The sequence below is a fragment of the Sorghum bicolor genome, chromosome 8 (genome assembly GCF_000003195.3).
Source record: "Sorghum bicolor cultivar BTx623 chromosome 8, Sorghum_bicolor_NCBIv3, whole genome shotgun sequence".
NCBI classification, from domain to species: domain Eukaryota; kingdom Viridiplantae; phylum Streptophyta; class Magnoliopsida; order Poales; family Poaceae; genus Sorghum; species Sorghum bicolor.
Window position 1 is genome coordinate 62,661,479 of NC_012877.2, and position 25,051 is coordinate 62,686,529.

The following is a 25,051-nucleotide window of genomic DNA, read 5'->3' on the forward strand; positions in this document are numbered from 1 at the left end:
CTCTTAGTTCTTGCATATTCTTCTTCCAACAATCTCTCTCGTAGTGAATCTTGACATGGAGGTACAAGTCTTGGACCAAATTGTCCAATTGCTTCACACATTTGCTTAAACTCATCATTGTCACATGCATTGAAAGGTATTGCTGCCAATGTTAAAAGAAAAAGAAGCCTAATTAGTGTTTAGTACAAGAATAATAGCATCTTGAAATAGAATGAGAATAGTATACAAGCAGTTTACCATGATTATAGGCCCATCTTGCAATATACTTATGCACCTCATGTGTTCTTTCTTTCCAAAGTTCCTTGTTCAGTTGCTGTTGCTTCAAAGATTCAGCCATGGAAGCTTTAGGATCACTAGCACGAGTCCATTTATCAAGGGGACCTAACTTGTGAGGCTCTAAGCTTCCAACACAAGTGACTTCCTCTGACCCTCCAACCCTAGATACCCAACTTCCTGTCTAAGTTCTAACTCACAAATAGTCTTCTCCTCCCTCTTCCTTTTTGCATCATCTAGTGCTTTCTTGCACTTTGCTTTAGCCTCCAGAGCCTGCGGTGTTCTAGCCGTGCATTTTTTACATTCTTTTCATCACGAGCCACATGCTTCTTCAACCTATGAATCCCTCCCCTCGTCTCCTTGTTACAGAACTTGCACCTCACCTTGTCCTTGTTGTTAGTATCAACAAGAACACCATACTCCCATCCAATATCATCTGAATTCCTTTTTAGGAGTTTCGCTGCGTCAATGGTTGCTCCCTCAACTTGTGCAACCTCTGTTGTTGACATCCTATATTTAGACATGTACAAATCAGGCTCAGTGCATGCATTATAAGTTTAGCTAGCATTCAGTGCACACATTCAGAGTACACATTTAGTGCACATATTTAGACAAGTACAGATCAATTTTAGTGCACACATTCAGACTTTCAGAGTATAGATTAGGCTCACATTCAAGCATTCAGAGCAAATGCAAATCACAAAAATATTCACCATTCAGACATAACATTCACCATTCAGACATTTAGACTAACATCAGACATTCATAGGGATTCAGAGTTCAGATCCAGTGGCAATCATAAAGTTCAGATCAATCACAGAAGGGGAGCAACGAGCAGGAGAGGGGACTGACCTTGGTGCTACAAGATATGCTTGGGGGAGGGGTGCGCTGACGGGAGGGATGCGCCTGAGGGAGGGGTGCACCTATAGGAAGATGAGACCGGCGGGGACGAGCGAACGGGGAAGAGCAGGGTTGTGTATCCACATACATTCAATCATAGAACACGGACAGGGGAGCAACTTGCCAGCGAGGGAGGGTTGAAGAACAGGGGAGAAGAGAGGAGCAGGGTAGAGGGTGCGACGGCGGGGGAGGGGACTAACCTTGGGGCGGGGATAGGTGCGCCGGTGGGGATGACCGTGCGCTGGCGGGGATGACCTTCCAGGCAGGACTGCAGGAGGGGTGTGCCGGCGGGGACGAGCTTCCAGGCGAGGAGACGACGACGAGCACGACCAGCGTCCGCCTCCGGGAGTGATGCGCCCGACGGAAGGAGTGATTGGTAGGCGGGAACTTCTTCTTATAATTCCCTCTATTTTCGTGCAGCCGAGGCCATCCGCGCGTGCTCGCCCGTGGCGTCTGCCTCCACGTAGGAAACCTTCGCGCCTTGGCCTGTCGCGGAAACTTTACGTAGGCTCGCGCACGCGTCTGCCTCCGCGATGCCTCTGCACCGCTTTGTGCGCCTCCACGCCGCCTTGCGCCGCCTCCACGCCGCCTAGCGCCGTCTAGCGCCATGACCAGCGACTATCCCTGTAGTCGAGGCGACGGGCTTCGCCCACCTACTAGTCATGCCTAGTCGAGCGCCTAGCAGAACTTTGCTGTCGACGAAATATGGTCGACAGTCTAAGGGTATGTCCAAGGTAGTAGATTATTGGCAGACGGGTGCACAAGCTACAAATTAGATGGTGACACAAGACACAGACAAGAATTTTATCCAGGTTCGGCCGTCGTGAGGGCGTAATACATACATCCTGCGTCTGATTGTATTGATGGTATGAGATGTGTTGTGTTGAGTTGTCCTCTAAGGGAACCCTGCCCCTCCTTATATATTGTGAAAGGACAAATTTACAAGTAAAATATTCTATTTGGTATAATATCTTTTTGTAGCCTTGCGGTGCATGCCTAACCAGCGTCGTGCGCCATACGTCTTCATCTTGTGGGCCGGACCACCTCCGATGGTGTGGCCCATGTCGAGCCATGATGGTATAGGACTTTGTACCCCCACATTTAGCATGTGCTATATCTCATTTAGGATCGTGGGTGTCTACTCGGACTCTTCTCAAAGCCTGCTAGCAATGGAGCTCTGGTTGATCTGTGGTTGACGACGTTTGACTTCTGACGATGAAATCAAGAGGATGCTGCACGGGTTCAAGAACTGGCTTGTATTTTTTTTACTTTTTAGGGACCTTTGTGCTTTTTGCTCGGAGAGGTCAAAGCGAGCGGGCAGGCTGTGTAGATATATGTCCAACGGGCCGTGCCGAGCTGGCCAAATGTCATGTCATGCCGTGCTATAGATCATCGAGCCGCTAAGGTCGTCATGCCTAGTGGGCCGTGCCTCTACGAGCTTCGTGCCTAGCCTTCAGCCCAAGGCACGACCCACAGGCCGATTTTCGTGCCGTGTCGACCCACGGCCCATCAAACTGACAACAACTCATTTTCATTAATATTTTCATCAAATACTGAAATTTTATCATTTTCACTAATTATTTATTATTTTCACTAATATAACAATTAATAACACATATATACAAGTCATAACTATACAACCGGATCGCTATGGGACCGATTGTTGGAGCAGGCCGTGCACGTGGCCTGATCCCTCGGACCGAGCCGGCCTACCGTGCCGTACTCGCACTAGACCAAATCATCGGGCCACCTAACCGCGGGCTGCATGCCCATCCTGTAGCCCATGACTATGATGACGGAAAAGTAGAAAATGCTGGAGATGGCGGAACACGTGTTACAGCTTAAGCCACCAAAACCACAACGGCCTGGTGGTGGGAATCTACCCCATCCACCAGTACTGTACACCACCCACCCATCGTACATCCTCCAATTCCCGGCCGGACCGGACTTTGCATTCCATCGTCATCGATGGCCACGGCCGTCCGCCTGCAGCTGGTCTTCCGCCCCACCAAGCCCGCTGCTTCTCCTTGCCATCGTCATCTCTTATCAGCATCTCCGGCTTGGAGCCGGCGTCGAGACCACCCAAGATCAACTGTAGCAGCAGCAGCAGCCGCAACCGGTGGCGGGTCGTCGTCTCCACCCCCCCGGCGGCCCCAGCAATTGCAATCCTCCAGCACCGCCATCCGCGAGAGCAAGCAGCAGGTGACGCTGAAGCTGACGTACCTGGAGATCAACAGCTGGGTGTGGGAGGTGCAGCAGCAGCAGCAGCAGCAAGGCCAAGAGCAAGCCCCCGTGCGCATCCTGGTGGACCCCCTGGTCGTCGGCAACCTCGACTTCGGCGCGCCCTGGCTGTTCGACGGCGCCAAGAAGAATCCCGAGGTGAAAGCCCTCGGGGTGGACGACCTCCTGGCGCCGGACGCGAGGCCGGACCTGCTGCTCATCACGCAGAGCCTGGACGACCACTGCCACGTCCGGACGCTGACGCAGCTGTCCGCCAGGGCGCCTGACCTGCCGGTGGTGACCACCCCCAACGCGCAGCCAGTGCTCGACTCCCTGCCCACGCCCTTCCGCCGTGTCACCTACCTCGAGCCCGGCCAGTCCACCGTCGTCAACCAGCAGGTCCGGGTGCTGGCCACCGCAGGGCCCGTCCTGGGGCCGCCGTGGCAGCGCCCCGAGAACGGCTACATCCTCATGCCCGCCGGCGCAGGTGATGGTGATGAGAGCGGCCCCGGCCTCCTCTACTACGAGCCGCACTGCGTGTACGACAGGTCCTTCCTGGAGGACAAGCGGCTGCAGGCGGACGTCGTCATCACGCCGGTGGTGAAGCAGCTCCTCCCCGCCAACTTCACCCTCGTCTCCGGCCAGGAGGACGCCGTCGACCTGGCCAGGCTGCTGCGAGCCAGGTATGTGGTACCCATGAGCAACGGCGACGTGGACGCCGGCGGACTCCTGGCAACCGTGCTCACCAAACAGGGGACGACGCAGTCGTTCCAGGCCTTGCTGTCGGAGGCGCTTCCCCAGGCGCAGGTCCTCGACCCCACGCCCGGCGTGCCGCTCCAAGTCCAACTGCAGCTGGACATCATCATGGATCGATGATGGGCAATAGCATCTACTCCTACATATATTATATACATACATTCTCAGAGTTTAGGGATACTGCTCTCTCTCTATATCATGGAGTATTCATATAACAGCATAATATATCAGCCAGAATAATGATTTTATACCAGCTGCGGCCCATGTAAACGTTAACTCCTGTAACTTTTATTCATTGATTGACCTCTCTACAAATGATCCACATACATACAAATACGTACATACATACATACATACATTCAATGTGATGTGAATTAAACAACAAAGATTTGGAGACAAGGCTGCAAAAATAGCTCAACGGGGCAAACCACCAAAAAGGACAGCATTCAAGAGCTCCCTGTGCTCTTCTCCAACCCACAAGAGTTTCCACGCGTGCCAGGCTTGATGTGCCCAGCCAACCGCAAAGAATTGTTGCAAGCTGCAACTCTTCCAAAGCATTCACATGGTGTCTGTAATGGTAATGAGCAAACTTATCGGTGCGTGCCACCTCTCCTCCTTGAGGAGGATGAGGATGCAATGCGTGCCCGAGGAAGCCCCAGAATAGCCACCAGCCCACCGATGAAAGATGAACCGGCTGCCACCGCAAAGGCCGGTGCATTTCCACCGCCGAACATTTGATCCCATGGCCCACTCCCAAGTGACACAATAACCTGCAACAGGTGTCAGTTAGTGATATCCTCAAAAGTCTCATCACCATCTATCCTTAATCTAGTTCAACTTACTCCAATGCACTGTCATTTTGTCATGCTGTAGTTTACCAATTTATGCTCACGCTAAACTTCGTGAAAGTGATTCTGTTTTCTTTTACTTATACGCACTGCGACATTTTCAGGGATTGATTTGTACCAGTGCAGACCACAGTTTTTTAATATAAACAATACAAATACACAAATTCTCAGTGCCCTGCACAGCTGATCCTAATTGTGAATCTAGCTTATTTGCTAGATTAGATACATTATATAGCCGTCGGTTTCTTCAGTTAATTTCCATCATAATCCAGTCTTTAATTTTCTTGGTGGAAGTGTGTTACAACAAAGGGAGTCTAAACCTAAGATTGGATTTCAACATATGCTGATTAGAATTTAGAGTTTTAAACATCAATAGGCTAATTATGGGTGTTTGCTATTGACTCAGGCTTATCTTGGCCCCATGTCATCATTTATCAAGGATTTGCTTTCACTTCAATTAGAGGTCAGCAGCACGTATTAGGCTTGGTTTGCATTGTGAATTGTTCAAATACTTAGATATCTTAGGCTGGTTCCAGACCTGCTAATTGTTTCCTCAATTTAGTTTCGTGTTAGCTTTTAGAAAAAGGCAGATGATCTCACGCATGGATTATTCCTAACTTTGGATGCGCAATTGCACATGGTTGGTTAGTGAGGGCTCATGATTTGGATCACATATGGGAATTTCACTCAAGGTAGGGATTGTTAAATTATGACCCAAATCCACGTGTTGAGAATCGAGATACAACCATTGCAATTGCAACACCACTGCTTCTACGCTATTCAATTATATAGTTTATTTTTCTCGAACGCTTAGGAGAGTTGTGTACCTTTATATTTATATTAGAGAGAGAGAGAGAGAGAGAGAGAGAGAGAGGAAAAGGGAGGTGAAGAACCCCGTGCAATGCAGCCTACTCACCTCCACTTGGAGGTAAGAAGAGGTTCCAAGCGGAAGATGTGATTTCACTGTCGTGTGCTTCTTGTTCTTTGTCTCATGTTTGTCTATGTGGCCATGTGTTACAATTAACTGAAGATCAAATCTGGTCTATCCAGTATCTACAATTTGGCACTATATAAAGAGATATAGACACAGCATCATTTGTCTTCATAGTACGCTAAGAATATAAACAATTTTTAGGGTTCTGGAACCAATTATCACTTTAGAGCAAATGTTACTGGGTAAGGATTACTTGGATCCATTATCTACTGGTTAGTGTGAGAGTCAATTACACTAGGGCTGGACTCCAAATGTGCATAGGACAGAACCGAAACCAAGAAAAGAAAACATCAAAGGTAATTACCTGTGGTACGACAATAGCTAAATTGAGAATACCCATTGCTAGACCTGCAAGCAGAAACACATGAGTTTTAAGAAGTGCAATCATGATGGTAATACAAACTCAAAATGGACATACCTTGGCCAAGACCAAGATTTTCAACACGACTAGCAGCCATTGCATATGGTATACTGTATGTGATCTGCAAATAAGGAAATGAATTGAATATACCACATGGACAATATTCGATAGAGCTGGAAGTGGATAGAGATCATTATGATGAAAAAGAAAAAGCAGTCTGTTACTCACTGCCAGGGGTGCCCCTAAAATCGTAAAAACCACCAAAGAGGCAACGATAATGCCAGTCGGAGGTTCACCAGTGGATGGATAATCCATGTTCTGTGCAACATATGTTATTACAAGCATTGCCAAGAAGCACAAAGTCATTATAATATTGGAGACACCCCATACAAGTCCAGCTCCCCACTTCCTACATAACTTTTCTAGCACAACAGAGGTGAATCCAAGGACGACAGAGTTGAGCATGAGACCAAAAGAACCCATCCTCACACCATCATGATACCTTTGGGTCTCTCCTGGGTTGTCTGGGCTTCCTCGGTAGATTTCTCGGCCCATCCAATCAGTATCAAAGAGGGTAAAAGGAAACCATGCGATCCACGTAAGGGCAGTGACAATTAAGACCATCCAAATTGGTAGGGTGAAGTATCTTAATGACCCAAAAAGTTCCCAGAGGAAAGCTTCCTGTTCAGCACCTGGGTTTTGTGCTTCATCACTTCCAAAAGTTTGAGGCTCTTGCACGGATGCTACAGTGATGTACGTTGTAATCACCAGAATAATAATGTCAAGAAGAAAGGCAGACTTAAGGTTGGCACAACTGACTCCGCAGGACTCTGTAACAGTGAAAGGAAATATCGAATACCATCCACTGTATGCTCCGGTGGCATATCCAAGTATGTTTCCCAGGGCCATGAAGAGTGAAAAGTATGCATTAGCGATCCGAGTCCTCCTTGGGTCGTTCTCTGCCATATGAAGGGTTAGAAGGGAGTCATTTTTGTTTTTCTTTTTGATAAACAAATAGTAGAAAACTCTTTGAAGAAATTTAGGTGCCCACAAGCCCGGATCAGAACAGCCGAAACTAAAGAAAACGCGTAAGCAGAAAACAATAATCTAGTCTAGGAGTATTTATTTTACAAAAGATTTTTTTTTTTGGTGGCATCACCAAGAGCAGAGACTAATGTCACATCAGATGTTGCCCCTTTGCGTACAAGCTGATAGCAGCCACAGGCTAATCCGAGCCTTTCAATTATTAACGAGGGCCCTTAAATACCTGGCTGTTGGCAAAAGATGCCGACCCTCCTATGATTCCAAGCTTGGAATAATAATGGTGTAACGCTTGAAAATCTCTCTCTCTCTCTCTCTCTCTCTCTCTCTCTCTCTCTCCCTATACTATTAATGTGTTATGTAGGCCTACCACTAGCACAGGACGAAAGTGATCCCCTGACCTGCCTATACTCATCACTCTATTAGAAAAGAGAGGAGGGATTGGCACATTGTTATTTGCTTGTTGTCCAGGTCTGCCAAAACCTGATGCTAATGACCGTGCCAGCTGGCAAGGAAACTGCCACTCATCATAATTTGGAACTTTATTTGGCAGTCGTGTAAAATGAGCAGGTAGGCACGGGGAGCAAGCTGAGCATCGGAGCAAAGAATCTGGTGCTAAAGGGGAAAGCGACGGGCAGAGGCAGGCAGAGGCGGCTCTTGTTGTTTTGCAAATACTCGGTTTCATTCATCTATCTATACTTGTGATGATGATGTGATCAAGGGACGACGACGCAGCGGCAGCAGAGCACCGCAGCAGAGGAACAAATATCGGAGACCCTTTTTCGCTTGGCCCCTCGTCATGTGCCAAATTGCTTTGTTTGTTGGTTACGCGATGCATGGCATCATCAGGCAAGGATAGAAGGCAGGTGTGAGTTGGAGAAATTTTAATTTTAATAACTATAATATTAAATAAAGCGGAAAGAAAAAAAATCTAAGGAAGGATCGCGTGCGGTGGAAGCGAAACCGGATGCGTGAATCGAGTGACAGACTGGAGGAACCGAGGAAGTGTCCCGTCCGCGATCGAAGCGATCTAGCCCAGGCAGTTGCAGTTGCAGAAGGGAAATTGCAATCGTACTCTTTATATAAATTTCTTATCTAAAATAAATAAGCTTCCCTCCTCTCGTCGTCCGAATATGAATGAAGGAACGCAAACAAGCAAGCAATGAATGAAGCTTGCCTACCTGTGAGGTCGGCGAGGAAGGCCCTGCAGGGCCCCTGCGTGGCGTTGTTGCCGACGTCGAGCAGCCAGAATCCGACGAGGTAGACGCAGATGGCGCCGAGGCGCGTTGAGCCCGGGGTGACGTCGTCGCCGAAGAGTCGGCCGAGGTCGGCGGAGAAGCCGACGGTGAGCACGGCTGCGGCGATGGACGCGGCGCCGGCGGCGATGAAGGGCCTGCGGCGCCCGAGCGGCGAGGCGGCGGGGGCGAGGCGGTCGGAGAGGTGGCCGACGAGGGGCTGGACGAGGAGGCCCGACAGCGGGCCGCACAGCCAGACGAGGCTGGCGAAGGCGTGCGGGATGCCCAGCTCCTGCACGTACGGGGTCAGCAACGACAGCTGCAGCGCCCAGCCGAACTGCACCCCGCAGGCGACCGACGCCGCACGCAGCAGCTTCCGGAGGGGCACCTTCCGCGGCGGGGTCGGGGCCGCCGGAGCCGTGCGCGGCGGCATCCCGCTTCACGGGCCGCTAATCGAATCGCTGAGTTGCTTTGATTTTGGTTTTGATTTTGATTCGAATTCAATTTGGGGAGGAGAGGAGAGGACTCGGAAGAGTGGAGTGGCCAAGGTGGGGTTATTATCCCCTCCTTCTACTACCTTTCCAGTTCCGAGGGAGGCAGGCAGGGAGGGAGGGGCAAGGAGAAGAGCTGCGACTCTGCACGGGGCACTTGCACCTGCCACAACAGAGGCGGCATTCCTCTTCGGGCCTTGTTTAGTTAGGGCCTGTTTTGATTAGGGATAAAAAAAAATTTTGGATGTCACATCGAATGTGTCGGACGGATGTCGTGAGGGGTTTTTAAAAACGAATAAAAAAACAAATTACATAGCTCGTCAGGAAACTGCAAGACAAATTTATTAAGCATAATTAATCTGTCATTAGCATATGTGGGTTACTGTAGCACTTAAGGCTAATCATAGAGTAACTAGGCTTAAAAGATTCGTCTCGCGATTCTCAACTAAACTGTGTAATTAGTTTATTTTTTATCTACATTTAGTGTTTCATGCATGTGTCCAAAGATTCGATGGGATGGATAAAAAAATTTTGGGTACAGGGCCTTAGTGTTGCGAAAAATTTCGTGACACTGCAACACTTTTGTTTGTTTGTGGTAATTATTGTCCAACCATGAATTAACTAGGCTCAAAAGATTCGCCTCGTCAATTTCGACCAAGCTGTGCAATTAGTTTTTATTTTTATCTACATCTAATACTTTATGCATGTGTCTAAAAATTCGATGTGACGGGAAATCTTGAAAAAGTGTGGGTTTTTGGGTGGAAGTAAACAAGGCCTTCCAAATTTTTTTTGGGAAATCGACACTATAGCATTTTCGATTGTATTTGACAAATATTGTCCAATCATGAACTAATTAGGCTCAAAAGATTCGTCTCGTCAATTCCGATCAAATTGTGCAATTAGTTTTATTTTCGTTTATATTTAATATTCCATGCATGTGTCTAAAGATTCGATGTGACGAAGAATCTGAAAAATTTTGCAATTTTTTTGGAACCAAACAAGGCCTCGGTTCTGCCTCTCCTACGTGTGGCCCGCTGGCTTCATGGACACATTAGAGAGAGAAACGAGGGAGAAATATAGATGGTCGGTCCGGGTCTGGGCCAGACATGGCCAACAGCGTGTTGTGCCGACTTAGCCTACGTGCCTGCTGAGCTATGCATCAGGCCTTCGGCCTAAGCACGGGCCCACAGGCTGACTTAGTACCGTGCTCAGCCCGAGTAGCCTGCCCAAAATACGTGTCATGCCGGTCCATGGTCCATGGTCCATGTAATTCAAAATGCCTTAAACCCTCACTCAACTCATCATTTCATCAGAATTATAATAGGCACAAATTTACAATTATTTTCAACATATTACAGAACACATCACAGAACACAGAAGTTAAAAGAAAATAAGTTGTGTGCAATGCTGGCTCATTAAAAACCTTTCTAGGTAAAACTCACCCTTTGAGAAATTCCAGAAAGAGAAAAAGTGTGCATCACAACTTTTATATAATGAAAATGTTCAAAGGTTCATAGATACATCATAGACTCACAGTCACAGTCTTAATAAATACTCAACTCCCAACTCTAATTCTCAAGAACCAACAGCACTAGGACCAGGAGCAGAAGCCACAGAACCACTAGGAGTTGCAGCAGATGTGCTAGCATTACCAGATCCACCTTGATCTTTAGAAACATCAAGGTACAAATTCTTAAAGGAATCTGCAAGATCTTGGCTGCCAGCAGAGTGTTGAAGCCTTCTATCACCCAGCTCTGAGTCTTTTAGCAAGCAAGCATCTCCACATGTTCAAGTAGTAGTCATCGGCGCCGCTCCTCGATGATTCTGCCTAATAAGCTGAAACAAGATTCTAAAGACACAGTTGAGACAGGAATAGAGAAAATATCTTTTGCCATGATAAACAGAACTAGAAATGTAAGCTTGTGGTCTTTCCACCAGAGAAGCAAGTCTTGCACATATGCAGTGACATTGTCATAGTCTAGATATGCAGATAGCTCACATACATAAATTCAACAAAAGACAGAAAAAATCCACTATTGGTTTTACGTCAAGCAATACATAGAGTAACTCCCAATATAGGAGTAAAAACAAGACATAATAAAAAAGGATCGACGCAGAAAGTTCTAATTGAAATAGGATCTAAACAAGGAAGAGCACTTACCATTCGTTGGTTATTAGAAGCATCCCACAGAGGAAGGGGCAAGTCCAACAACACCAGAGGCTCCAGGGCTCCAAAAACAACCTCCCAGGGATTCTTTTTCTTACAAGTGGTTGGCCCAAGCTGAGTGGATCTCCTTTGAGTCCTAGAAGACCCATACTTCTCATCCTATTTGTTAAATAGTTTGAACAACTCAATTTTAACTTTAGCATAGTAAGCAGTGTAAACCTATTTTTTCTTGCATTATTTGAAGAACATTAAATTTGCCTCTCATTTTACCTCTAGGACCAAGAATAAATGCAAATGAATATAGCAAAGGTATGTCTTTCCAATATTTTAGATACTTAAGTTTCATAGGATATACAATAGGAAACAGATCAATATCTTTTTCAGATTCATGCAAGTGAGAGATAATTTCTATAAGATTGTGCATCACTAGTGGGCTAGTTGGGTAATAAACACTAGACAAAGAAACAGTTGCATCATAAAAAAATCTCCAAAAACTCAAGCATTTTTGCAGCTACCTTCCAGTGTTTTGCAGTTAACAATGTTTTACCATAATTTGTATTAATGAAAGCAGTGAATGGCTCTTTATATGGCATCAAGTGTTTAAGCATCAAGTATGTAGCATTCCATCTAACATCCATGTCTACACCAAATTTCCTAGGTCTAAGCTAGACCTTCACCTTGGTAGTACCTTTTAAAAGATGCAATTCTAGTATTAGAAGAATTCATGAAAATAATAGCAGTTCTAAAGTCCTCAAGGTAGGATTTGATTATTTTTAAGCCATATTTAACTATGAGATTAATAATATGGCATGCACAACATTGATGTATAAGATGATATTCCTAGCATTAGGATCTTTATCAGTTGGTGCAGGTTCAAAACCAAGATAACCAGCAAACATAGGATTTAAGGTTTCCATGGCTTTAGTATTAGAAGAAGCATTGTCAAGAGTAATAGCCATAATTTTATCAAGCAAACCAAATTCTCGAATCACACAAGCAACTTTTTCATCAATATATTCACCAGTGTGCCTTGACTCAACCAATCTTAGACCAATTACCTTCTTACCAACTCCCAATCAGAATTGACATAATGAGCAACTACACTGATGTAGTCTTCTTTTGCACTGTGAGACCAAATGTCTGAAGTCAATGAAACAGAAGAGGCACCAGATAGGATATTGTTTCTAATTGTATTACGACATTCATTAAATATCTTAGCAAGATCTCTAGTAGTGGTCTGCCTTGAGACCTTTATGAACCTAGGGTTATGAGCTTTAACAATATATTCTTCAAAAGCATCAGACTCACCAATACATAAAGGAAGATCATGTCTAGCAATCATTCAATTCTAGCAATTTCAGGTTGTAATTATTCTAGTTATAAATAGAGCCATCAAGATTGTATGAAAGCCTAGACTGAACCCTAGCATGTTGGTCAGTTTTCATTTTAAATGATTTTTGATGCCTTATTAAATGACCAGTGCCAGCGGCTGATCTTGCAGACAAGGTAGTTTTGCACATCTTATAGACAGCCTTAACAATAGCACTCCTACCATTTATCTCCTCTTCCATCTCATCAAAATCAGCCCAAATAGGAGATTTGCACTTACCATCACCTTTAGGTTTACCAGCAACAGAAGAAGCAGAGTCTACCATCGCCCTCTTGATCGATGTGGACTAGGGCACCAGAGTCATTCCCATCCCCAAGATCAATGCCAAACAAAGCAGCAACGCCATCAGCAATGTCATCATCGTTCTCACCCTTTGGGGCAAGGCTAGGAGGCAACATGCCCTCGTCTTCAGCCATCCCTCCAGTCCCATTCCTTGATAATGCAGGGTTTCACATACCTGTGCAACCAGAGCCCAATGCCAGATAGGATGTCGTAACAGAGGCCAGAGAGAGAGAGAGGACCATACACTGTCAAAGACGGCGAGCAGTGGTGGAGGACAGACTAGGATGGACAACAGAGAACAAACTCACATATCATCAAGATCTAGATAGGGGAGATGGAAAGGAGAGGGAGGATGTAGAGGCAAAGAGGAAGCTCAGGAAGGCGAGGTGCGGTTACCAGAGTCGAGGAACATGACGGCACCATGCCATCGTGTCGGCGTCCATCATAGGCAAGAGAGCGACTTTGAGTTCGAGAGTGAGCGCCGAGAGCGGCGGCTGTGGTCTTGTGGCTGTGGCTTGTGGGGGTCACCGGAGTCAAGGTCGATGGCGTCAGCTTAGGTGAGGGCACGAGGCGAGGCGAGTGGCCGAGTGTGAGAGGCAAAGCGGTAGCTACGGCTGCGGATGGGGTAGGCTAGGGATTAGGGTTAGGGATTCAGAGGGTGCTGCGGGTGGGGATTATATAGGAGGCGTGGAGTAGACGAGTGGAAGGCTGGGAGTGGTCGGGCCACCTCCGTGCCTTGGTGAAAAGGCCATGTCGGGCTGTGCCCACCCGTGGACTGGACTAACGGCCCAGGCACAACATGTGATTACGTGTCATGCCAGCCCAGGCCCGGTTGCCTATGGGCTATGCCATGCTTGGGTCGGGCCAAAAGGCCGTGCCCTGTGTCGGGCCGCCTCGCCTCGGGCTGCATGGAAACTTATAGGAATAAAGCTACAATAAGCTATGTTTTTCAGTCATCTATGAAACTTTTTTAAGAAATAAATATTTGGCAAAAAAAATATCTCACAATAGCTTACGAATCTTTTATGAGCTGTACCAAACATGCCCTAAGTGTATCACAATAGAATAATACTAATGTTCAAAAATATACTTTATAACTGGTGAGCTCTTATCACAACTCAAGGTCCTTGTCACAGCTGATGAACCTTTATGACAGCTTGAGGGTCCTCATCATAGTTAGAGGACTTTGTCACAGTAGGCAGGATCTTGTCACAGCTTGAGGGCCATTGTCACAGTACAAGGACCCTTGTCACAGCTCGAGAGACCTTGTCACAGCTGACGGGCCCTTGTCATAACTGGAGGGCTCTTATCATAGCTAGGTCTCTTGTCTATGACACCTCAAAATCTCATGTCTCCAAACCAAGACAAAAATCTACACTTAACCATATTTTATGTGTTCATACCTAGATACCCTGTCACTGTCCCAGCTATAAGGCGCCCATTTTATAGCTTGTCATAGCTATAGGGCCCTTGTCATATCCTGTCATAGCTATAGGACCCTTGTCATAGCCTGTCACAGCTATAGGACCTTTGTCATAGCCTGTCACAGCTATAGAGCCCTTATCACAGCTTGTCACAGCTATAGGACCCTTGCCACAGCTTATTACAGCTTCAAGGTGCCCATTTCATAGCTTGTCATAGCCATAGGGCCCTTCTCATAGCCTCTCACAGCTTCAGGACCCTTGTCACAGCCTGTCATAGCTATAAGACTCTTGTCACAGCCTGTCATAGGTAACTGTGACACCTCAAAATTTTATGCCTCTATCCCAAGATAAAAATCTAGACTTAACCATATTTTATGTGTCTATACCAAGGTACCCTATCACTGTCGTAGCTATAAGACGCCCATTTCATAGCTTGTCATAGCTGTAGAGCCCTTGTCATAGCCTATCATAGCTATAGGACCATTGTCACAGCTATAGGATCCTTGTCACAATTTGTCACAGCTATAGGGCCCTTGTCATAGCTTTTCACAGCTACAAGAACCTTGTCACAGCTGGTCATAGTTATAGGTCTCTTGTCACAGCCTATCATAGCTATAGGACCCTTGTCATAGCTTGTCATAGTTTTCTGCTATGATAGGCTCTCTCGAGCTGTGATAGGGCCCCTCAAGGTGTGATAGGGTCCATCTAGCTATGACCTGTTGGTCCTCAAGCTTTCATATAAAATATTATCATGCATTGAACACATAGAATTTTACTATGGTTTGGACATATAAAATTATGGAAAAGTCTAGAATTTTACCATAGTTTGGAGACCTAGACTTTTTCGGCTGTGATAGGCTCTCCCGAGCTGTGATAGGGTCCTTTGAGGTGTTATAGGGTCCCTCTAGCTATAACCTATTGGTCCTCAAGCTTTCACAAAAAAATATTACCATACATTGAACACATGGAATTTTACTATGGTTTGGACACATAAAAGTATGGAAAAGTCTAGAATTTTACCATGGTTTGGAGTCCTAGACTTTTTCAGCTGTGATAGGCTCTCTCGAGCTGTGATAGGGTCCCTCGAGGTGTCATAGGGTCCCTCTAGCTATGACCTGTTGGTCCTCAAGCTTTCACAAAAAAAATATTACCATATCTTGAACACATGGAATTTTACTATGGTCACATAAAAGTATAGGAAAGTCTAGAATTTTACCATGGTTTGGAGTCCTAAACTTTTTTAGCTGTGATAGGCTCTCTCGAGCTGTGATAGGGTCCCTATAGCTATGACCTATTGGTCCTCAAGCTTTCACAAAAAAATATTACCATGCATTGAACACATGGAATTTTATTATGGTTTGGACACATAAAAGTATGGAAATGTCTAGAATTTTATCATGGTTTGGAGTCCTAAACTTTTTCAGCTGTGATATCTAGAAAACTCCAGAAGCCACGAGAATGAAGCGGAGGCAGAACGGGGCCTAGCCTAGGGCGCCCGCCCCCCTCTGGAGTCCAATCAGGACTCTCTTTCGGGATTACGCTCCACCGACCTAAAGGATCAAGGATAACCGTTCAATCAATGTCGGTTTGATCCGACGGCCCACGTTTACCTGAGGGGACTATAAAACCAGACCCCCTGGCCCCTGTAGGAGACAGAAGTTCATCATAGAGTTGAGAGGAGCCCTCGAAGGAATATCTCTCCTCTAAATAGACTTTGGGCTTAGCATCCAAGGATAGTAGAATTAGATCTTCTAGTTTCTACTAGATTGAGAGAGATACAGTGGAGGTGTAGATCGGAGGAAGCCCGGTCTGTCGGTGTTTACTCCGAGGTTGTACCTACGGGATCAAGTCTTCTAACCCAAGGCTTGCTCCTAGGATTCTTCAGTAATTCGACTTCTAAATACTAGTAAGTTCTTGTTTTATTGTTCTTTGGTTTATGAGTTTACTTTAATCTCTTCGCGTAGAGTTTAGAGTAATCATCTCTAGCATAGACGTGGTGTTTGGGCTAGAATACTCATAGATATCCCCTGACTAGCTGGACCGTGGTAGTAGCGAGGAACGTGACATTTCCGAGTTACCTTTGCAGACCATATCTCGTTAGCAGGATGGATAGGGTTTATAGGTGCGGGTCGAACATGCTCTGTGGTGTCTAGATTCCGTAAGCTTCCCAATAGAATAGTAGATTATCCTTACCAAGGTTAGAACGAGACTACAGTTGCAGTCTTCTCTATATATCACTCACATCGAGAAACATTCTTTGTAGCCTAAAGGTTAGTAGTAATAGACTAGGTTAGTCAGATGCACTCTTTCTCCTAGTGGTAAAAATATAAATACGATACTCTGGACAACCTCCCGGGTGAAGTGCTCACCGATATCCGTGCGCTTGCGGATCAATTCCTTATTGCGTTCCCAAATATCAACACATTGGCAATGGATTTGCCGATGAACTTGTATTAGGCACTTGAAACGATGGCATCTGTTGGGTATTCTTAACGTCATTACCAAAAGTAGACTTAATTTTCTAATTCTGATAACGGCGCCAAAAATACCGAACCTATCCCAGATGCCACTTAAGCCAAGTTGTCATCCCCAGCATGACATGAGAGACGCGGTATTGAAATATGCAATTGCTCTTCTGAATGAATAATAAATGAGATCTGCAAGCGCACAGATTAATACCGATGTAGCATTTTAACCGAGAAATATTCCAGGTATCGTTATTTATATTTTTACCACTGGGAAGGAATTGCTAATAATCAATGTTGATTATGGAATGGAATACGGAATTGAGTATCTATCATTGCATGTATAATAGAGAATATTGAAGAACCTCTGCGTCCGAGTTGGTACCTTGTACGTCCTAGTGCTGCCAAGATTAGTCTCTACATCAAGGGAAGGAAGGAGACGTTTTCCTTCAAGAACAAGACTACACAAATCTCAGAGCAATCCCGACATGAACCAAGGAAGAGGACCAACAGGAGGAACAGGAACAAAAGCAAATGTAGACCGATTCAGCTAAGATGGTCACTGCAGTTCAAGAAGGTCAAGATCGTCGACTTAAGTCACCGTTTCTGACCAAAAAGGATGACCCAGCTCCAGATGGTAGATCAGACATTCCGAAAGGTTGAAGGTTATTAACATGGGAGAAGACGAGTATGATCCACCCATCATCCTTGAGAGACCTTTCCTCAGCACCGTTAAAGCAATCATCTACATTGGAACTGGAGAAGTCCACATGCACTTCCCCTCTGAGAAGGTACACCACTATTTTACTGACCCTAACTATATAGTTGAAGACTCTAAGTAGGTCAGGACAAGAAGAAGACGACACAACCACAACTAGAGGAGGCAAATCATAAAGGACGGATGGGCAGACTACGAAGGAGAAGTGGTAAGGTCTGAAGACATACAGCATGCTCAGAACTGTCCTGAGGAGATCGTAGCACCGAGTCAGAAAGAGAAGATAGTTATACACGAAGAGGAGGCGCCACCGGAACCACCGACTACGCCATCCAGCAAATCCCAGGACGACCGAAAAAACAGAGAGTCCCGTTCGGAGGACTTAAAAACACCGAACGCTTTGCCAAGATGTAAACTTGGTAGTTATCCTTTTCCTTTCAATTATTTAAAATAGTTTGCTTAGTTAATTAGGTTCATATCATCTTGAAAAGAAAATAAAAATGTTAAAAATAGTAAGCCCCATGTGAGTATGCTCATGGCATAAAACCCATAAGTACATTCATTGTGGTGGCATAAAAATAAAATAAATATATTCCTATCCTAAAAAAATAAAAATATAAAAATAAATTTATGATCCTACCAAAGAGTGTAACATTTATTGAGGAGGCTCAACATGATAAAGGCTAGATATTTATGTTAACACTTAACCAGTTCCACAAAGCTTTGTTGTCTATTTGAGCTCTACAGAATTTAAGGATCAAAGAAGACTAGCCAGCGGAAGACATAGTAATCGCTGTCAGGGTGCTACCGACATTCAAATACACTTCCGTCACCTGCTAGCTATATCAGAAGAAATTACGTCAAAATCCAGCTTGGGGGAGAGCACCCCCATTTATCCAGCTAAGTGTTTCTACTCGTGTTTATAGTTTACTCAAATAATAAAAAGATGCATAATCATAAAAACCCAAATAAAAATTTTGTGCTTATATCTTTGCTTAATTTGCTAAATAAATAAATAAATAAAGTTTGCTATGAACCCTCATGATAAGCTCTCACATGGAAATGATAAATAGTTGCTCTGCCATGTACCCAGTTTTCAAGTTTGAGCTCTCTCTCAAGTTTAGGCATAACTGTTATAATTTAAACCTGCTCTAAACCTGAACTTGTGGGAAGAGTACTTGATCTGAAGTCTAAGTCGTTAACGGATATGATATGGGAAGGTTGAGCTGCTGTTTATCTGTTCCTAGAGATGCTAGAATTTTGGAGAGTTTTATCTTTGAAAATCTTTAAAATAACACATGATGAGTTCCTGTATGATGATAGTTTAAATTCCTACCACAACCATAAATACATGCTTATTAGACTTTAAGCCACATATTTACATTTACTGCTTATGAGCATTGAGTGTGGTCAAGTTATGTAGACCCTTAGGAGCTTGTCATGCGGTTAAAATCAAGATTCACTTGCATGTTCAGTCAGGATAGTGGAGTTTTGTTTTACAAGAGTATAAGATAGTTATAGATTATATCTTAGTGGACTATATTTTACTCTTCTAATCTGGATGTACATTTTATGTTTAATTGGTGTAAACTGATTATTCATAAATGGAATTGGTCAAAATTACTCGAGCAGTTATTTCATCATTTATTTGGCTTTTTTTTATTTTTCTGTATGTTTTGTTTGGTTCCCCGTTGAAAATCTTCTATTTTAGCTTTTATAGAAATAATTTGGCTAATTTATTTGTTTCATACACCATTTTGTTTAATATTTTTGTAATCTTTATTTGCATCGTTAGACCTGTATCGAGCGGTTATAGGAATTGAGTGTTTGGCTGAGATTCGACACTTGATTATGTTTGTCTGTCGGAATCGAGTGTTTTAGGGAATTTTGACACTCAATTGTCTGATGTGCCAGAGACACTTGCATTTGCTTGATACGCCCTAAAGTAATAAACTACAGTAGTAATTTGTTAACATAGGCAAAGTTAGTTTTTATTAGAAGCAAAAAAAGACATCACCTATGGCAAAACGACTGTGCAAATTACTATTTTCACAAGTGTTATGATTTTACGGGCCTCCGCAAATGGTTTTTACAGATGCAAAATTTACAATTTGGTGAATCGCTAGTTGTGGAGGCCCATCGTGAAAGCCCGCAAAATCCAAGATGTTGCCGGCCATGGAATAAAGGTGCAATCTTCACAACATCCAAATATGATCGTGAGGTCGTCACATGAGTGGCATTGGTAAACTAGTGTCGTGATAGCAATCTGAAAGAGGCTCAAACTAGACTTGCTCGACAACCAGATGGACGGAACCAAAGGGATTAGGGATGCCGAGCTAGGTCACCTCAAACGAGGGATGTGGATTGGGAATGGCCATAGGATCAAGGAGGTCCACTAGAGATGGGTGAATAGTTGATTTTAAAACTTTTAGCAAGACCTATCTGGTAATAAAGAAATAGAAGTAAAACTAATGACTACACCCCTAATCATTAATATTGCAATCAACAATGTTTTGTTCAATAATAGACGACACATCCATAGATAATGAGGTATGCGGTGGCTTTGTCAACCTTAAAATCTAATATGTTAACCTCATTCTTTCACATGCACTCATAAGAAGCTATGTACGAATGTGTACATTTGTTCTATGTGTGTGTTTTTTTAAAAAGACAAATTATTCTTTACCCTATCTTTGAATTCTTTCCACTTCACAATTTTATCCCCACTTTCCGAAATAGCCATGACGTACTGGGCCCACCCAAGGCCCAGAGCCAAGATGTTCGACACCTTAACGGGGCTTACTGAGTTCAAAGCCCTTTTCAGTCTAAAAAGGCCCACTAACAAGACACAGCCCTCCTAGCCCTAGTTACGAATCCGGTGGGCCCGAAAGAACAATCGCCCGGCCCACGTCTACTCTCTTCTTGGGCGAGGGGCAAAAGCTGCGTCGAGACGGGAATGGACTTACACTCAAAAAAAAAAAAGAAAAGACGGGAATGGACTTGCGGCTTGGTTCTACCTACGCTAGCACGCCTCTTCTCCATCTCCATAATAACAAAGCCCAGGCAAAGCGGATCCCCCCTGCCCCTTCCCCTCCGCTGCCTCACTTGCGCCGCACGCGACCGGCGGAGGCTCCCCGCGTAGCGCCGCGAGCCCAACCCTAGCCCCGCCCGTCGGTCCTTCCGGTGGATCAGCCGCCGAGCCCCTCAGGCAGGCATGGCTCCCCCCGCGAACCCCAACCCCGCGGCGCCGGCCGAGCCGTCGCAGCCGCCGCCGCCGAAGGGGAAGAAGAAGGACGAGAAGAAGGATGACGATCTGGTGAGTCCGCCTCGCTTAGAGCCCTAGGAGCGGTTGAATCGCGGGGGCTAAAACCTCGCTCCCTCCTGTTTTGATCTGGGGGTTTTTGGATTTCGACTGACGTGTCGGATGGTGCCGCAGTCGGAGGAGGATCTGGCGCTCAAGGAGCAGCTGGAGCTCTACGTCGTGCGGGCGCAGGACGCGGATCCCGGCGTGCAGAAGCTCGCGCTTGAGAGCATGAGGTACCACTGCTCGCTTCGTCAACCCGCCCCGGTTTAGGTCTAGGGTTGCGTGACCCCAAGGGTAACTCAGCTTTAGTGGTGGTGCTCGTGTGATACTACTTGTGGGTTTAAGTTTGTTATCTTTGTCAAGATTAGTATAGTGTCTTGGTGCTATATCCTATTTATTATTATTACCTTGCCTATAATGTGTAAAGATTAATATCAGTTTTGTTGTGTCCGAGAAGGATAATTGAGTGCTCCACTCCAGCAGTTTTGTGCAACCAACAGCTTGATTCTTAACCCCTTATGCTGCCCCTAAAACTGATCTGTTTCAGGCAGGAGATTCGCTCGGCCACGAGCTCAATGACTTCGGTCCCAAAGCCGCTGAAATTCCTGCCCCCGCACTTTGGAACTCTGTCCTATTTTGAAACAATGCCATAGTCCGAGCTCAAGGTATGTGTGTGAACTAGGTGTACCTCCATAAGAAGATCCACAGCTTCAGGCTTGGCATTATGCTAATAAAAATTACAAGAAATAATTAGCAAAACTTAAAATTAAACAGAGTTCAAGATGTAATGAAGGAATAAGTATTCAACATGGTTCTGAGTGGAGTTCCAAAGGGTTTTAGGGTTTAGGGGTTAGGGGTTAGGGTTTAGGGTTTAGGGTTTAGGGAGCAATCGGGTATTTCAAAGTCTATTGACACTCTTTTTGTTTTTCGGCCTTAGATCTAAAACTGAGGGCTTAGATTAAGACGCTCTTTTTATCTCAACTCCTCCCTTCTAGTGCTCGCATCTAGGATGAAACCAGATTAGACATGAACGGATATTATGGATATAGTACGGATATATACTGATTATTCAAGCAAGATTTTAACCCTCTCCGAACTGCTTGATTGGTATTATAAAAAATCGAGTGTCCATTGGGGGCTAAACCGCTTGGACGTGATTTAGGGAAACTGTTGTGTTGTGTAATGTGTTTATATTTTAGAAAACATGGAAGATGATTGGTAACCCAGGATTTACTGCTGGTGCAGTGGCAAATCCGCAGCGAATGTAGTATCTCAAAGTGCACCATCAACTTGAAAAAAATGGATTCACTGTTGGCGTTCAATTTTTCCTCCCTGGGAAAAAAGGAAGACAGTCAGTTTTCTTTCTTTCTTGGAAAAACGAAAAAAAATACCGAGAGCCAGGGGCAGGCTAGCAGGCCGACGGGCCACGGCTCGCTGGCTCCCTGTCTTGTCCATGAGGCAGTGAGTGGGGAACGAACGGTACGGCTGGCTCACCATGGCCGACGCGGCGATCGCCCCTCTCCTGCCCGGCGAAGCGGAAGGCGACGACGAGGACGCGTGCCGCATCTGCCACCTCCCAGCAGAGGCGGGCCGCCCCCTGCGCCACCCCTGCGCCTGCCGCGGAAGCATCAGGTTCGTCCACGACGACTGCCTGCTCCGATGGCTGTCCTCGCGACGTGGCTTGAGCTCGGCATCGTCTCAGAAGAGAACAAATCTGGACCTCTGATAGTGTTACTTAAGGATGTAGAGAAATCATTCGCTGGAGTTACAGAGTCACTTTCATCTTTGAGGAGCAAACTTGAATCACTTCCATCTGGTGTTCTTGTTATAGGATCCCACACCCAGATGGACAGCCGCAAAGAGAAGGTACATGCATTATTCCTGATAAACTAAACAAATTTGGACTGTGGGGGCGTTCAAGTTGTGATGGTATTATGGCATATTGGTTCCTGCATTCATTTTGTAAATGAGCAAGGCTGAGTTATTTTTTCTACCTTGCATTGCTGTGATTTCACACCATGGGTTCTTTGTTGGCATATCCTGTTAACCCTTCTTTAATTTTTATCAGTTACCTCTCTTCAGTTCTAGCAAAAGTTTGCTAAGATGGTGAATTGATCTTTCTTGCAGGCGCATCCTGGAGGTTTTCTTTTCACAAAGTTTGCCAGTAGCAGCCAGACACTTTTTGACCTTTTCCCGGTAAATTTTCTTTGTCTTACTCTTTATACTTCTTGAAGTTTTTTATATGTACATACATGGATAAAATTTGTAGTCTGATGAACCATGATATTGATTTTATCTCCCTGATTTGCACTGTTTTAATTTAATTTGTTTTTTATTAAAAATGCAGGATAGCTTCGGTAGCAGGTTGCATGAAAGAAGCAAAGAAAGTCCAAAGACAATGAAACATCTAAATAAACTTTTCCCAAACAAAATTTCAATCCAGCTTCCGCAGGTGATTATATCTCTTGCTACACTCATTTAGTTGTTATTAAGTATATTATTTAGTTGTTAAGTATATTTTTTGATCTAAAGACTAAAGAATTAAATTTGCAGGATGAAGCTCTACTTACAGATTGGAAGCAGCAGTTGGATCGTGATGTTGAAACACTTAAAGCCAAATCAAATATTGGTAGCATTCGCACGGTAAGCTGCTGAATAGAAGTCAACATTATACTTGGAACTTAATATTTCCCACTGTCAACTGCGTATTTTTCTTTAAACTGAAGGGCCTGTGATGCCTGTCTAATATGACCTGAGTGTATTATTCTCAAATGACCATTTACATGTGTTTGATGGTATTCCTTCTGTTTGATACTTTGTTGCCTTTTTCTGTATGAATGCATATTTTCACCATTTGTATGATTATGCAATTATTTTATGTCTCTATATATATGCTTTTGCTGTTACTATGGTTGAAAGCATCAAACATCCTCATAGAAGTAACTTTTTGATGTAGCCATTTAACCAAAATTTCTGGCATTGGGCTTATCATGGTTACTTGAAGCTTCTCCTTTCCGTGGTCACTTATGATTAGCTAATCAGACCATTATATGATTCTTCACTTTCTCTGAAATGCAGTTTCTGAGCCGCAATGGAATTGAATGCAATGATCTTGAAGAATTATTCATCAAAGACCAATCACTGAGTAATGAAAGTGAGTACTTTTGTTTTGGTTTATTTACATTTCATCTAAAGAATTTCAATTTAAACTTTGCTACTCCAACCTTTCTTAGATGTGGACAAGATTGTTGGGTACGCAGTGAGTTATCACCTTAAGCACAATAAAATTGAAACGTCCAACTCCAAGGATGCTAAACTTGTACTCGCAAGTGAAAGGTAAAAAAAGTTTTTTCTTATTGATAACTATTTGTCCTATGTTTCCTTCAAATCAATTCTCAGTGGTTTTTTGAATCATTTTCTTGACAGCCTTAAGCATGGGCTCAACATGCTGCAAAGCATGCAAAGTGATAACAAGAGCTCCAAAAAATCACTGAAGGTACGTACACTCTCCCACTTATTGGCATGCTTTCTGGTGATTCCTCAACTTAGTTGCTGAACACTTTACTTATAAATCCTTTTTCTCAGGATGTTGTCACAGAGAATGAATTTGAGAAAAGGCTATTGGCAGATGTTATACCACCTAATGACATTGGAGTTACCTTTGATGATATTGGAGTCCTGGAGAATGTAAAGGACACGTTAAAGGAGCTGGTGATGCTCCCTTTACAAAGACCTGAATTGTTCTGCAAAGGCCAGTTAACAAAGGTAGCATCATAATGCCTAATTATGCTTGAAATCGCTTACATGGGGTGTCAGAGTGTTCCCAACTAGGGTTGCCTATATGGTTGATATTTTTTCAAGCGTGGCATCCACTAGGGGTTGTTATGGTTTATTGTTTAGGGTTTAGGGTTCGGGGGTTTAGGGTTCGGGGGTTCTAGGGTTTCGGGTTTAGGGTTTCGGGTTTGGGGTTTGCGGTTTGGGGTTTGCGGTTTGGGGTTTGGGTTTAGGGGTTTTAGGGTTTAGGGTTTAGGGTTTAGGGTTTTAGGGTTTTAGGGTTTAGGGTTTTAGGGTTTAGGGTTTAGGGTTTAGGCTCCTAAAATTTAGCCTTTAGGGTTTAGGGTTTAGGGTTTAGCCCCCTAAAGGGTAGGGTTTAGGGTTTAGGGTTTAGGGTTTAGGGTTTAGGGT

At 44.6% G+C, this 25,051-nt stretch overlaps 4 protein-coding genes across 4 annotated transcripts; 3 read left to right on the top strand and 1 right to left on the bottom strand.

The window, feature by feature from the left end:
- On the top strand, positions 2,788-4,471 carry LOC8065271. Its single transcript, XM_002442583.2, has one exon. It carries the CDS (start codon positions 3,142-3,144, stop codon positions 4,267-4,269), a length of 1,128 nt encoding a protein of 375 aa, XP_002442628.1. The 5' UTR covers positions 2,788-3,141; the 3' UTR covers positions 4,270-4,471.
- LOC8065270 (sucrose transport protein SUT2) lies at positions 4,416-9,360 on the bottom strand. The gene is made up of 5 exons (XM_002443632.2): positions 8,575-9,360; positions 6,581-7,311; positions 6,410-6,473; positions 6,296-6,339; positions 4,416-4,919 (listed from the first exon to the last, which is right to left on the bottom strand). Exons 1-5 carry the CDS (start codon positions 9,059-9,061, stop codon positions 4,740-4,742), a joined length of 1,506 nt encoding a protein of 501 aa, XP_002443677.1. The 5' UTR covers positions 9,062-9,360; the 3' UTR covers positions 4,416-4,739.
- LOC8072887 (26S proteasome non-ATPase regulatory subunit 2 homolog A) lies at positions 20,633-22,248 on the top strand. The gene is made up of 4 exons (XM_021445825.1): positions 20,633-20,878; positions 20,999-21,099; positions 21,414-21,531; positions 22,112-22,248. The coding sequence occupies exons 1-3, from the start codon at positions 20,777-20,779 to the stop codon at positions 21,517-21,519; spliced, it is 309 nt and encodes a 102-aa protein (XP_021301500.1). The 5' UTR covers positions 20,633-20,776; the 3' UTR covers positions 21,520-21,531; positions 22,112-22,248.
- LOC8072889 lies at positions 22,131-24,764 on the top strand. Its single transcript, XM_002442585.2, has 8 exons — positions 22,131-22,732; positions 22,994-23,062; positions 23,214-23,318; positions 23,420-23,509; positions 23,945-24,020; positions 24,100-24,202; positions 24,293-24,362; positions 24,452-24,764. Exons 1-8 carry the CDS (start codon positions 22,166-22,168, stop codon positions 24,641-24,643), a joined length of 1,272 nt encoding a protein of 423 aa, XP_002442630.2. The 5' UTR covers positions 22,131-22,165; the 3' UTR covers positions 24,644-24,764.

Coding starts and splice junctions, on each gene's coding strand:
- LOC8072889 (XM_002442585.2), top strand. CDS start 22,166: ATGGATTCACTGTTGGCGTTCAATTTTTCCTCCCTGGGAAAAAAGGAA. Junction 24,021..24,099: donor CCAATCACTGAGTAATGAAA/GTGAGTACTTTT, acceptor AACCTTTCTTAG/ATGTGGACAAGATTGTTGGG. Junction 24,363..24,451: donor GCTCCAAAAAATCACTGAAG/GTACGTACACTC, acceptor CCTTTTTCTCAG/GATGTTGTCACAGAGAATGA.
- LOC8065271 (XM_002442583.2), top strand. CDS start 3,142: ATGGCCACGGCCGTCCGCCTGCAGCTGGTCTTCCGCCCCACCAAGCCC.
- LOC8065270 (XM_002443632.2), bottom strand. CDS start 9,061: ATGCCGCCGCGCACGGCTCCGGCGGCCCCGACCCCGCCGCGGAAGGTG. Junction 6,474..6,580: donor TTTTAGGGGCACCCCTGGCA/GTGAGTAACAGA, acceptor CCTTATTTGCAG/ATCACATACAGTATACCATA. Junction 6,340..6,409: donor AAATCTTGGTCTTGGCCAAG/GTATGTCCATTT, acceptor TTCTGCTTGCAG/GTCTAGCAATGGGTATTCTC.
- LOC8072887 (XM_021445825.1), top strand. CDS start 20,777: ATGGCTCCCCCCGCGAACCCCAACCCCGCGGCGCCGGCCGAGCCGTCG. Junction 20,879..20,998: donor AGAAGAAGGATGACGATCTG/GTGAGTCCGCCT, acceptor ATGGTGCCGCAG/TCGGAGGAGGATCTGGCGCT. Junction 21,100..21,413: donor CTCGCGCTTGAGAGCATGAG/GTACCACTGCTC, acceptor GATCTGTTTCAG/GCAGGAGATTCGCTCGGCCA.